Consider the following 15,041-nt stretch of genomic DNA (forward strand, 5'->3'; position numbering starts at 1 on the left):
CAAGAGCCTCCTCCAGCACCACAATTCAAAGGCATCAATTCTTCGGCGGTCTGCTTTCTTTATGGTCCAGCTCTCACTTCCATACATCACGACAGGAAAAACCATAGCTTTGACTATTCGGACTTTTGTTGGCAAGGTGATGTCTCTGCTTTTCAAGATGCTGTCCAGATTTGTCATCGCTTTCCTCCCAAGAAGAAGGCGCCTTTTAATTTCAGGGCTGCTGTCTCCATCTGCAGTGATCATGGAGCCCAGGAAGATAAAATTTGACACTGCCTCCATATCTTCCCCTTCTATTTCCCAGGAGGTGATGGGACCAGTGGCCATGATCTTAGTTTTTTTGATGTTGAGTTTCAGACCGTTTTTTGCACTCTCCTCTTTCACTCTCATTACAAGGTTCTTTAATTCCTCCTCACTTTCTGCCATCAGAGTGGTATCATCTGCATATCGGAGGTTGTTGATATTTCTTCCGGCAATCTTAATTCCGGCTTGGGTTTCTTCCAGTCCAGCCTTCCGCATGATGTATTCTGCATATAAGTTAAATAAGCTGGGGGACAATATACAGCCTTGCCGTACTCCTTTCCCAATTTTGAACCACTCAGTTGTTCCATGACCAGTTCTAACTGTTGCTTCCTGTCCCACATATAGATTTCTCAGGAGACAGATAAAGTGGTCAGGCACTCCCATTTCTTTAAGAACTTGCCATAGTTTGCTGTGGTCCACACAGTCAAAGGCTTTCGCATAGTCAATGAAGCAGAAGTAGATATTTTTCTGGAACTCTCTGGCTTTCTCCATAATCCAGCGCAAGTTAGCAATTTGGTCTCGAGTTCCTCTGCCTCTTCGGAATCCAGCTTGTACTTCTGGGAGTTCTCGGTCCACATACTGCTGAAGCCTACCTTGTAGGATTTTGAGCATAACCTTGCTAGCGTGCGAAATGAGTGCAATTGTACGGTAGTTGGAGCATTCTTTGGCACTGCCTTTCTTTGGGATTGGGATGTAGACTGATCTTTTCCAATCCTCTGGCCACTGTTGAGTTTTCCAAACTTGCTGGCATATTGAATGTAGCACCTTAACAGCATCATCTTTCAAGATTTTAAATAGTTCAACTGGAATGCCATCACCTCCACTGGCCTTGTTGTTAGCCAGGCTTTCTAAGGCCCACTTGACTTCGCTCTCCAGGATGTCTGGCTCAAGGTCAGCAACTACATTGTCTGGGTTGTCCGGGATATCCACATCTTTCTGATATAATTCCTCTGTGTATTCTTGCCACCTCTTCTTGACGTCTTCTGCTTCTGTTAGGTCCCTCCCATTTTTGTCTTTTACCATGTTCATCTTTGCACAAAATGTTCCTCTAATATGTCCAATTTTCCTGAACAGATCTCTGGTCTTTCCTTTTCTGTTATCTTCCTCTATTTCTTTGCATTGTTCATTTAAGAAGGCCCTCTTGTCTCTCCTTGCTATTCTTTGGAAGTCTGCATTCAGGTTTCTGTAACTTTCCCTATCTCCCTTGCATTTTGCTTCCCTTCTCCTCTCTGCTATTTCTATGGCCTCGTTGGACAGCCACTTTGCTTTCTTGCATTTCCTTTTCGTTGGGATGGTTTTCGTTGCTGCCTCCTGAACAATGTTACGAGCCTCTATCCAAAGTTCTTCAGGCGCTCTGTCCACCAAATCTAGTTCCTTAAATCTGTTCTTTACTTCCACTGTGTATTCATAAGGGATTTGGTTTAGATTATACCTGAGTGGCCCAGTGGTTTTTCCTAATCTCTTCAGTCTAAGCTTGAATTTTGCTATGAGAAGCTGATGATCAGAACCGCAGTCAGCTCCAGGTCTTGTTTTTGCTGACTGTATAGAGCTTCTCCATCTTTGGCTGCAGAGAATATAATCAATCTGATTTCGATATTGCCCATCTGGTGATTTCCATGTATAGAGTCGCCTCTTGTGTTGTTGGAAAAGAGTGTTTGTGATGACCAGCTTATTCTCTTGACAAAACTCTATTAGCCTTTGTCCTGCTTCGTTCTGAACTCCAAGGCCAAACTTCCCTGTTGTTCCTTTTATCTCTTGGCTCCCTACTTTAGCATTCCAGTCCCCTAGAATGAGAAGAACATCTTTCTTTGGTGTCAGTTCTAGAAGGTGTTGTAAATCTTCATAGAATTGTTCAATTTCAGTCTCCTCAGCAATGCTGGTTGGTGCATAAACTTGGATTATTGTGATGTTGAATGGTCTGCCTTGGATTCGTATTGACATCATTCTATCATTTTTGAGATTGTATCCCATTACAGCTTTTCCCACTCTTTTGTTGACTATGAGAGCTACTCCATTCCTTCTACGGGATTCTTGTCCACAATAGTAGATATGATAATCATCTGAGCTGAATTCGCCCATTCCTGTCCATTTTAGTTCACTGATGCCCAGGATGTCGATGTTTATTCTTGCCATCTCCTGTTTGACCACCTCCAGCTTCCCAATGTTCATAGATCTTACATTCCAGGTTCCTATGCAGTATTTTTCTTTGCAGCATTGGATTTTCCTTTCACTTCCAGGCACGTCCACAGCTGAGCGTCCTTTCGGCTTTGGCCCAACCACTTCATTAGCTCTGGAGCTACTTGTACTTGTCCTCCGCTCTTCCTCAGTAGCATGTTGGACGCCTTCCGACCTGAGGGGCCCATCTTCCAGCGTCATATCTTTTAGCCTTTTGTTTCTGATCATGGGGCGTTCTTGGCAAAGATACTGGAGTGGCTTGCCATTTCCTACTCCAGGTGGATTGCGTTTAGTCGGAACTCTCCACTATGTCCTGTCCGTCTTGGGTGTCCCTGCACGGCATAGCCCATAGTTTCTCTGAGTTACTCAAGCCCCTTCGCCACGACAAGGCAGCAATCCATGAAGAAGTAGTTAGATCTAGCAGGACATTATGAGAATGTTATGTTGGGGTGTGTCTTGAAGGCAGCTTTATAGAAAAATTTGTTTCTGATTGTGATTTACTCAGTTCACACCTCCCAGAACAAAACATGGAGCCAAACACCATTTATGGTCTGATGTCAGTATTTTGCCAGTCTTAAAAATAGGATTTGGACAGAACTGTGTATGCTTTAAGAATGTGTGCAAACACAACACAATCCGTGGGTGCAAAATTTGCACAGTTGTATGATACACAGAAAAGTAGCATGTATTTTGGGAAACACACCCACATTTCTGTGAAGTGACAAAAGCAACTGTCTGGCACAGACCTGAGCTGAAATATGCTTTGAGATGAAAATGAGAGAACTGCAGTTAGCTTAGGTTTTAATGTTTCATGCACCTCTAGGAACTGGCCAAAGCAATGTGGTATCTGTCGTAATTAGAGATAGGCATGAGAATTGTGCATTCTGGTCTGGCCCAGTTCATTACTGGGCTCACACAGGTGTTCTTCTCGGCTCCCCTGCACACTCACCCATTCCTTGGGCAACATGCGCTTGCCTCCCTGCCTCCCCAGGGGAGAAGGGAGAGCACCGTGCCTACACAACATCTGTGCAAGCACAGCAACAGATTGGGCCGGACCTCCAAATCAAAGTTGATGCCCATCTCTAGTGGTGATGCTGCTGCTTGCTGGATAATTGCTATGCATCTTCAGTATCTTTATGGCATTCAAGTACTACATAGTCCTTTCCGTGTTGGGGACAGCTGTACCTAGGGAAGTTGAGCAGCGCAGGTGGGGTAATGATTGATTTCAGTTCATTTTGGAAGAATCGGTAAAAACTGGCAAATTACATATTTGGGATAGAGAGAACTCGTAAAAGTATCTGCATTTTAAAAATGCATACCCATGTAATTTAAGGTGCAATACTAACTGGCCAATGGCCAGCTGAGCTAACACTGAACTGCAGGATAGCTCAGTGGTTTAGGCATCTGTCTGTAGAGGCTGGGAGTTCAGTTCCCCTCTGTGCGTCCTTGGCAGTGGCTGGACTCAATGATCCATAGGGTCCCTTTCAGCTCTGCAGTTCTAAGATTATATTATTATTAAACCAGGAGAGGCTGTGCTGCCTCTAAAACACTCCCAGTATAGGGGTGTTGGAAGGACTATCCCAACCCTGCTATAGCTGGCATAGTGACTGTTTCCCTAGCTTGAAGGAAGTTCGAATATGGAGCAACTCAGCTCCTCCACTCCCCTTTCTCTTCTCTACTCCTTGTAGTTTCTTCTGCCAGATGTTCCCAGCTAGAATAGCAGTAGGGCTGGCAGATCTCGTTGTGTTTGCAAATCTGAGACCAACCAGCACAAGAGACTTGTATCAGCACACGAGGCTCCTGCCTGCTCCTAAACCACTGCAGGTGGTGTATGTTTGAATTTGGATCCTGCTGGTAGTCAACTGGAGAAAATTGTGTATAACTCTTTAAAAATTCACTGAGAGATATTTGGCAATTTGCATGGGGATACCCCAAATTTTCCTAGTGAGGAAAAGTGCCAACAATTACTGCAAGTTATAATTTTCACCAAATGTTTTGATGTTTTCACCAAGGAGGAACCCATTAGATTTCCTTCATATCAGTGTTGATCTGTAAAAGGGCAGAAGCAGGTCAGATAAACTCTTAGTCATCTTCTTTCAAGGCTTTATAGGGTGGAAAGGGTCTACGCTGGCAATTCTTTGCTGACCATTTGTTCAGCCTTGGATGGACTTTTTTTACTCTCATCTGGAGTTGAGAATACTTAGGTTAACTTAACGAAGAATTAGTCTCCAGGTGCCGAGATTAACGATTCATTGTGTACGTAGACAGATACAACTGACTGGCACCCAGTCAATTTAAAACCCAAAAGATCAAGATCAACAGCTTTTCAGTTTCTCCTCCTCCTATGGATCTGTCCTCAGAAAATAATTAATTTTGCTAATCGAAGGAAGGACAGTATGCAAATCAAACGATCCTTTCATGCTCGTAGATGTTCATATTTTGGCTGCACTCTTACGCTCACATATTTCCAAAGCCATTAAATCTGGGAATTCAGTTAACTGCTTGTGTAACTCATGTAGAGGGAAGGGTGTATCTGGCAAAGTTTCAGGACTTGTGTTATCACCCAAAATTACCAAAGTTCTGAAGCAACTCCTATATAAAGAAGAGTTACAACCTTACAGTCTCTGTAGTCCAGTAGCATGGGCAATAAGTCTCTGTAGATCAATATCTGCATGAGGATGCTGCTATAGTTCTGTTCTGCTTGAAGGCAACTACACACAGTGGATTGGCTAGTGTCTGAACAGTATACTGCACCAGGCAGGCCTGGGGTCTAATCTATCATGTCTCTTCTTATAGCCTTAATCTAAGCATTGTAAAAATGACACAGATCCAGTGGGAAATGGTGGCGCAAACTTGTCCATGCACAGCATGGAAATACACTGTAAAACAGCACTTCAGTTATGATCCACCACCCATCCGCTCCACTTACAGAGGGATCTAAGGGGAAAGATGTCACATATTTACATCATCTTCTAAAAATTTGATTTGTATATTAAAAGGGATGGCTTGCTGCTTGTGTACCCCAGCATTCATTAGAAAAGCATAGAGCCATTATTCTTATGATACTGCCTTTCCAGTTCCATCATCTCCTAACTTCAGGGAATTTGCTTTGATTTATAACCACAGAAACATATTCTGCACTGTGTGATGCACTCCAGTGACTTTGCCTGGCCTTATTTTTGGAGAGCTTAACAATATTTATAATATGAAATTAATTTAACAGCCCTTCTCATGGTGATACGCTTCCAGTTAGCAAAAACAAAATATAGAAATGGATGAATCCTTTCCTGCACTGGGTGTCTGAGATTGACCAAGTGCCATTTGTGCCTTGAGAAATATTAAAGTAAACCTCCTATATTGTAATTGGGTTATTCATCATCTTGCTTTTTATTTCTTTTAACTTCCCATGTTCTCTCTGCATTTGTGAGGCCTAGAAACATGATTTGTAGGTTTTAGCTTCTTCTCGCATGATGGCTCAACCACCTGAACATTGGGCCATCTGCAAAGCTTAACCAAATAATTGCGACAGTGGTGGGGAGGTGGAGACTGGAAAGTTTGATGGGTTCATGGTATGATTGTTTTACTACAGCTTCTGGTGAGCTTGCAGTCTGGAGCCAATCCAGCAGAGGTAGTTGCTCTGCATATGACGACTTGGTGAATGGAGCTTTCCTGGGCTATTTAAGAGCAGATCTTGGGAGGTAGCTTTTGAAATGTAATCTGTTGCTTGTTATTATTTTTGAAAGTGACTTGCTAGCATTGCTTATTACCCAATACAGGGTTGTGATGTATTCTGTAACACTAATTACTATTTGGTTAATTTTGCCTGACCTTTCAAGATGTTGTTTCTAAAAATTGATTAAATGGCCCCAATCACCCAAATCAGATGAAAAGGCCAGGCCAGGAATAACATTTCAAGGTGACAAGTAAATCTTGCAACAAAAAACAAAACAAAACAACCCATAAAATAAAAAAAACACTATAAATTGTTATGCAGCTTTTTAAGAATATCATTCTAAGTTGCCTTATACAAAAAAAAAATACATTACTAATAATGTTGTCATTTGTGATGTGTTACTTCCAAGCTGTGATTAATAAGAAGGGATAGAAGTTAATGAATGAAATAGCATATAAAACCAGAAGGTCTCCTTTGGCTTTGTTTCATCAGATCCAGTAAAAGATGCTGGGTCACACAAAGTAGACAGGTGCTCATGCAAACTATGTGCAAGTTGTATTTGTCAGCAGTTACTACTGCATATTTAACGCGTCTGTGTTTATATAACTTCCTTCTAGGAACTGTTGTTGTCCAGCAATTGATGTCCATGATGATAAGTGAACACGAACTACTATTTCCAAAGGATGGAGACCTCCAAGGTGGGCAAGAGGTTTGCAATAATAACAATGAGATCCAAAAGAAAGTGATAATAGGTCAGCTCCAGAACAAAGAGAACAACAATACCAAGGAGTTATCACCAGTGCGGCGCTGCTCTTGGGAGAAACCTGAATCTCCTCAAAGAACCATCGTGGACAATGGGTCTCCTACTGCCCAACCTGGAAGCAAGTCAAACAGCCCGAGAAACAGCATTCATAAACTGGACATCACCAGAAGCCCGCCCCTCTTGGTGAAAAAGAACCCCGCATTTAATAAAGGCAGTGGCATAGTCACCAATGGGTCCTTCAGCAGTTCTGTAGAAGGTCAGGAGAAAACATCGCCAGCTTTGCCGAATGGTACCTTGCAAACTAGAAGAACGTCTTCCCTGAAAGGGCCTGTAACTAAAATGGGCACACATAGCGTGCAGAATGGCGGTGTACGAATGGGTATTTCCAGTGCTGATGCTCATAGCAACTCTCTGAACAGCCGTACCCAGAGTTGGATGCCCAACGGGTATGTGACATTGAGGGACAACAAGCCGAAGGAGTCCATGAGTGACTCAGGGCAACACAACAGACTCTCCACCTACGACAATGTTCACCAACAGTTCTCCATGGTGAACGCTGAAGATAAGCAGAGTGTTGATAGTGCAACTTGGTCCACCTCCTCCTGTGAAATCTCTCTCCCTGAGCACTCCAACTCCTGCCGTTCTTCTACTACTACCTGCCCTGAGCAAGACTTTTATGGGGCCACTTTTGAAGACCCTGTGCTAGATGAGCCCCAACACGAAGACCTCTCCAACCCAGGAGATTATGAGAACAAAGGCGACCGACGAAGTGTGGGGGGCCGCAGCAGCCGAGCTACCAGCAGCAGCGACAACAGTGAGACGTTTGTTGTCAACAACACAAGCAACCACAGTGCTTTGCACAGCCTCGTGTCAAGCTTAAAGCAGGAAATGGCGAAACAAAAGCTAGAGTACGAAACGAGGATAAAAAGGTAAGCTGCCGGGCTAGGCACTCAACTCCCAAGATTTTGCATGGTGGAAAAACACATTAATGATGTGGGTCTGGATGGGAGAGAGATTTGCTCAAATTCATGAAGAGCAGAAGTGCAGGACTACCTATTACCTTAAGGCCCATATAACCCAATTCAAGAAGTTTATCGATTGTGCCGTTTCCATTTTTTTCCCAGATAGAAGAAAAAACACACACAATGTGCTAGTCCAGTGGACAAGAATCATTACATTCAAGTCTTTCACTCCAATCCCAAGGGAGGAAAAATCATTTAAATTATATATGCCCTGACATGAAGTGTTGCATTGACAATGAGGCATGGAAAAAAGGTCAGGACACATCTTAGCACTTGGCTTAATTTATCTCTGAGGGGATTATATATTGCTCACATCTTCCCTTCTGCTACCAAGTGATCTAAAAACCTGGCTGTAAATGCTAACGGCTATCACAAAATTTATTTCACCTTCTCTCTAGGGACAGACGTGGAGGCAGTCAAAAAGAGGAAATGTATTTCTCAGTGGGCTGGAGTTGCGGACGTCCCTCTGCCATGGCTGCTGTTTCAGATTCATAGCCGGGTTTTAATGAGCTCAGAAGGCTTTGATTCCATTATACAAAATTGCAAATGAGCCTTAGAAATGGATTCAGTCTTCCAGAGGCCTGACCTGGTTCATTAAAAGACCGGGGCGAGTAGAGATTTGTTATGTTTACTGTGGTGCTTAAAAGGCTGGAAGAGTTGCAATGTTGACATTGTGACTTGTTGTGAGTTGGGAAGCAGGGAGCTGTCATTTCTGCGGATCGTATGCAATGATACAAATAACAGCCATAGAGAAGAGTTGGTTTCCTGATGTCTAGCAGTTATGGGCACTGGATTTCCATTGCCACGAATATTAGATGCAAGGACATTGTTGTTGTTGTTGTTGTTTAGTTGTTAAGTCATGTCTGACTCTTTGTGACCCCATGGACCAGAGCATGGCAGGCCCTCCTGTTTTCCACTGCCTCCCGGAGTTTGGTCAAATTCATGTTGGTCGCTTCGGTGACACTGTCCAACCATCTCGTCCCCTTCTCCTCTTGCCTTCACACTTTCCAGGACATGGAGCTAGCCTAGGTCTTGTGCTGTGATTCCTTGGGTCTCAAGGTGAGAATGCAGAGCTACCTCTTGCTCTGGAAGGAGAGAAAGTCCATTTTCTGGGTGAAGTTGCTCCAATGCTGGGACACTCATCTCCACCCATCCCTGGGAGGCGTCAGGGCTCACTGGCTCAGTGGACAAGAGTGGCTTTGTGCCTTGCACTTGCTCAGTGGTAACACACGAAAAAGCCAGATGTGAAGGGAAGAGAGTAAGGAGAGAGATGGTAGCGACATGCATCCCACTCTTTTGACTGTGTGAGGCTCTCTTCTTTTTGAGGGACACCATTAACTTTGCAAAGATTTGAAACTTTGAATTCGGCAATGAAAATAATAATATATACACAGCCTGAGCTAGATGCCAAATAAATATAGGCCTCCCGATTTCCATGCACCATGAAGATGACAGAGCAGGAGTTGGTTCCAGAAAACCCCAGCAAGAAGCAAGACATGTTCACTCTTTCTGCTTTTATGATCTAGGTGCATATAGAGAGAGAGAGTATATAGCTCTGGGAGGAAGAGGAGACCCTTAAAATTCTAAATTAAGTGCAAAGCTAGGTGCAAATACACAGTACCAACACAAGGAATATTCTCTTCTATAATCCCTTCTTCACACATTTATTGGCATTCTGTTATCTAATCCAGGTGATAAGGCTTAATTCCTGCTCCCAATTGAATAGAAACTCATTTCTTCTCTATTTTTATTTCTTTCTCTCTCTCAAAATGAAATCTGAGCACAGTCCCCGTCCACAGGGTTAAATCAAATAGTCTATAGCATCTGCACTAAGACTCACTCCACATTTTGGACCAAGGCAGGGAGTGGAGCACCTGCATTGCGGCTTGTGAGCCTTCTTGTTACATAGGCCATAGCAGCAGTGGCACAAGATGTTTTGTTTCATTTCCTTTCATTTTGTCTGTTATTTGTGATGTGGTCCTGGGCTGCCATATCATCTGATCAGCCAGGCTTTATTAATGTTTGAGGCCCATTTCCCTGCATTTTCCTTGTCGTCGTTTCCGCAATCAGCTGGGCCAGAAGTGGTACAAATCCTCTTTCCATTCCCAATGAAGCATCACTCCATATGTGCTGAGGTGAGCTTTCCAAAACCCAGAACTGCAGAACAGAGCTGAATCTTCTCTGGGCCTCTTCACAGCTAGGAAACCAACTCATATACTGCTAGAGAATTAAAGTCCCTATTGTAGAGAATAATGACACCTTGTTGTGTTAACAATCCTGCCTGATCCCCCAAATCCCACCATCCATGGGCTGTTTGTCCATACACAAGATGCTTGCTTTTTGTGGGGTTTTTTTGCTGTTTTTTTTCAACTTCTAGCTAAGAATGTATGACAGCCTATAACTATGATATAATGTAACTACAGTGGTGCCTTGCTTAATGATTACCTCATTAACTGATGAAACCGCTTTATGATGAAGTTTTTGCGATCGCAAAACGATGTTCCTATGGGGAAAATCACTTAATGATGATCGCTAGACGATTTTTCACTAGATGATGATTTTTTGCTAGACAGTGATTTTAAAATGGCCATCCGCTGTGCAAAAAGGCTCCCCGCTGTGCTTTAGGACAGATTCCTCGCTTTACAGTCACCAGAAAATGGCCACCCTATGGAGGATCTTCGCAAAACGAGCAGGTATTTTGCCCATTGGAATGCATTGAACCGGTTTTCAATGCATTTCAATGGATTTTTAATTTCAGTGATTTGAACGGAACAAATTATCCTCGTCAAGCGAGGCACCACTGTATAGCAAATTAAGACTGTTATTTGGGGATTTTCTCTTTTGGTTCTTTCCTTCAAACAACTCCCCTTCCCACCTCCATCACAAGAGATTTTTGATATAATACTTCCATTTGAACTAGAATGATCCTATTCAATAAAGCTGCACAAGTTCATTTCAGAGCAGTTGTTGTACGGCTGAGTGTGATTATACATTAATGGGTATGCAGTGGCCATGTTTTCATTTTGGTAACAAGAAACCCAATTACAATGATAGCCTTCAGTTCTCGTTTGTCAGTAAACTGTTAGGTTCAGCAAAAGTCAGCAGTGCGTATTTTCTGTGAAAGCATCAGCTGCGGAATAGATAAAATCCTAAAAGGGACTAAATGACCGGCTTCTTTTAGAAATCTACTTGGAGTTTAATTTCTCTATTGATGAATGAGGAAGCCAGTCATATGGTTAAGCTAACAAGGCCAGTATTGAAGAATATCAGCAAGGGGGTTTCTTTAATGATTCAAGGAAGCAGGGCCTGCCCACCATTAGGAGCTGCCTGAGGAGCCCCATATTGAGAGGCAGCTGTAAGGTGCTGATGAAGAGTATTGTGGCCCACACAGTATGCCCTCTGCTCCCTTAAATGAACCTGCTGACTTCGGTGCTGCCTTTATTGCAGAAATACTCATCTCACTGGCTTCTGTCTGTGGAATGGGAGGCAACACCATCATGTTATGTGTCTCAGGCAGCAACATTTCTTGGGTCAGCCCTTCAAAGAATTGGCAGGTACTCCCAACAGAGCATTTTTAAATCCTATTGAGCAACTGAAATTACAGCTGCATAGTGCAGATCCATAATTCATGCAAAAAAAAGGCCCTCCGACTGAATTTTCTATTATGGCATATATCTTGGCAATGATGAACCGAAAATCCATAGCCATGCAATATATTTCGATGCTTGAGATCTCAGTCAGTCAGTCAGTCAGTCAGTCAGTCAGTCAGTCTGTCTGTCTGTCTGTCTGTCTGTCTCTCTCCCTCCCTCTCCCTCTCCCTCTCTCTCTCTCTCCCTCTCCCTCCCTCTCTCTCTCTCTCTCTCTCTCTCTCTCTCTCTCTCTCTCTCTCTCTCTCACACACACACACACACACACACACACACACACACACACATGTATTTCATGGTGTCCAGTACTTTCGGGCAGTGACATTATTGTGGCACTTGAGGCAGAAAGTGATAAATTAGCTTAAACGTCCTGCCGCTTCACACCAGCCTGAACTTGTTAACCTGAGGTAACAACCTCACTCTGCCTAACAGTAGGGGTGGCATCTACTGAAAATGGCTGTGCTCTGGATTTTTCATTGATTAGAGTGTTGAGTTGTTCCAAAGTACACCAAGCTTATTTTTTTCCCCTCCTGTTTCTACTCCTCCAGTCTTGAGCAGAGAAATATTTCCCTGGAGACAGAAATGATGAGCCTGCATGATGAACTGGAACAAGAGAAGAAGAAGTTTACGATGGTAGAAATCAAAATGCGCAACGCAGAGCGGGCCAAAGAGGATGCTGAGAAGAGAAATGACATGCTCCAGAAAGAGATGGAGCAGTTCTTCTCGACTTTTGGGGAACTGACAGTGGAGCCACGTCGGCCGGACAGAGGGAACACCATATGGATCCAATGAGTGCCGTGGCTTGACCAAGACTCTGGGGTTCTGGGAAAGGGGGTTGTCGGGATATTATATTGGAACAGGTGACTGGTCACCTGGCTGAGGCTAGCACTCACAATCGTCCACCCTCAAAAGAAGACCACACTTTCTGTCTCAATCCATAGTATCTGCTGTGTGTATTTTTTAACTGAGAAATCATACTCCATGAATGCTACATAAGGCTACTGTTAAGTGTTATCCAACTGGTTTTATGTATATAGATTTTAAATATGTCATCCTAGGATGGAATAGAAAAAGACAGAAAAAAATTATTTTAATGCAAGTCTTATTATATTTAAACTCGCAAACTGATACTTCATTGCAATCAAGCTTTATATTGAGGCTTTTCTCCCTTGCACTTACTTAACATAATAAGCTATTTTTGGCATTGTGTTACCATCAGCTTATTTTGTATATTAATTTTTCCTCAGTTGCCCCTTGCTGGGGAATTAAAATAAACATATATATATATATATACATATACGTATATATAAATTAACATATATATGTTAATTTATATATAGCAAAACAAAAATATATTGTGTGACTGTGCTGTTTGTGCCAATTGATTCGCCCATGACCAAAAAATCTTGTAAATAATTTTATAAAAATATAATATGAATATCTAAGAAGTTTGTACTCTTTTTTTACCCTATTTATTTATTACTGGGTTTTTAAAAAAACTATTACCTCTGAGCCAGGGGGAAATGCAATAATAGGATCTGGTAGTAAGCCAAATTGCCCTTTTGCTTAGGAACCATCATCATGATTGTTTCTTCTATTAATAGTTACAAATGCTTAGTTACTTGTAGTAAAATTTTTTTTCCATAATCTTGGCCAGATGTTGAGGTCCTATTCTTCTAAGTTATAGTACCAAAATGGAGGTTGCAGCAACTTATTGATTGATTGATTGATTGATTTGATTTGATTTGATTTATACCCCACCTATCTGGACTACCAGACCACTCTAGGCGGCTTAAGGTATCCCAACTTGAGGTATCCCATTTCTCCTCGGAGTTCAGAGTTTTCATTGCCTTTATCCATTTCCTTAAGACAAAGGGCTGCTAGTCACTCAGCATATTTCCCGTTGGCTCATATCAAGTTTGGCCAAATATGTAGCAACTCTTATTCAGAAAAAAAATGTGATTAAATTTAGTTTACATGCTAGACAAAGATACAGTTAATTGGAGCGAATGGAGGTTATTCCCTAGTAGTTGAAGGAAGGCATGTTTCTCAGCGCGGTGCAAGCTTTCTTCAGTGATGGTAGAGTTCTCTGCTCTGGTTGTAGGCACAGTGGTGCCTCACTAGCCGATGATAATCTGTTCCACTGAAATCGCTGTTTAGCGAAATCATTGTCTAGCAAGAAGCATTTCCCCACTGGAATGCCTTGAAACCTGTTTAGTGCATTTCAATGGGGAAGAATTGTCGTTGTCTAGCGAAGATCGGCCATAGGAAAGCCGCTTTGCAAACCGCTGATCAGCTGTTTAAATAGCTGTCTTGCGAAGCGTAGGTCCTGAAAACACCCGTTTTGCGAGTGCGGAGGGAGCTGTCAAAATCGTCGTCTAGCGAAAATTGGTTTGCGAAGCAGGGACCAAACATTGTCGAGTGAAATCCCCCCCATAGGAATCACTGTTTTGCGAATCACTATAGCGATTGCAAAAAGTCAATGTCTAGCAAAAAACTGTCATGCGGGGTAACGGTCTAGCGAGGCACCACTGTACTGCCCAGCTCTTCTGGGAATTAATCAAGGATCATTGTGGCAAGGATCAATGTTTGAAAAATAATTTTATTACAGCATTTTAAGGTTGCTTTAATTTTGCTTAGAATCAGCTGGTTTTGATGTAAACATAGAATGTTTTGGTGTTCTGTCCTTCAAGTCATTTGGACAAGAAATCTACGGCCAATTGTTGGATGCCAGAATTTGTTCATCAATGGCATGCCACCAAAGGTATAAATCAGCCTTCCCCATCCTGTTGTATCCAGATGTGTTGGCCTGCAAATCCATTCTCCCATGCCCTCAAACTCCTTTACAGAAGTGCGACAACCATCTACTACTGAAAATGCTCCTGCTCTGTATTTCCTGCGGGCTTTCCTCCAATTCTGTGCTTCTGGCTGCTTAAACCAGTGCTGCCACTAACATCCAATTTAAGGAAGAGGGATTTCTATCTAGTCAGGAGGAAATTTTGGCAGCACTCAGAGCTAATGGGCCCCAATCTAACAGGGAGCACCCTCCCACTACTTTTCTAAACATGTAATTTTGGAAGAACATATGGTGGCTCTCTAACTTACGGTGAGCTCTAGATTTGGGGATGGGCACATAGTCATATGAACTGGCTCCTGCATCGGTGCTCCCGATTAGAGATGGGCATGAAACACTTTGTTCCGCTTTGTATGAAGACTGCCACATGGCATCACAGGTGCCACACAGGCCCATCTCCCGCCCACCCCTACCGGTAGGCGGGGCCACTCACTGTTCTTTGCACATCACTGGGGACCTCCTTCTCTGGCGGCGTGCCAGCCTGGATAGGAGCTCAGGCTGTCTTTCCCCGCTGCCCCAGGCAGTCACCCACACATTGACTGTGCAGGGAGGCTATCCATCCCGCCTCCTCAGAGTGGTCAGCTGTCTGAGGGGGCAGGGAAAGGCA

At 43.0% G+C, this 15,041-nt stretch overlaps 1 protein-coding gene across 10 annotated transcripts in view; it reads left to right on the forward strand.

Moving 5' to 3' along the window:
• Positions 1-13,028, forward strand: part of ARHGAP24 (Rho GTPase activating protein 24) — a 361,497-nt gene extending 348,469 nt beyond the window's left edge. For all 10 annotated transcript variants that reach the window (XM_073002003.2, XM_073002006.2, XM_073002004.2 and 7 more), the window contains 2 exons: positions 6,766-7,840; positions 12,129-13,028. In XM_073002003.2, the coding sequence (XP_072858104.2) occupies positions 6,766-7,840; positions 12,129-12,372 (1,319 nt within the window). In that variant the 3' untranslated portion in view covers positions 12,373-13,028. The remainder of the gene's footprint in view (positions 1-6,765; positions 7,841-12,128) is intronic.
• The last annotated feature ends 2,013 nt before the right edge of the window (positions 13,029-15,041 follow it).

This window comes from Pogona vitticeps, chromosome 5, assembly GCF_051106095.1.
Source record: "Pogona vitticeps strain Pit_001003342236 chromosome 5, PviZW2.1, whole genome shotgun sequence".
In the NCBI taxonomy this organism is placed as follows: Eukaryota; Metazoa; Chordata; class Lepidosauria; order Squamata; family Agamidae; genus Pogona; species Pogona vitticeps.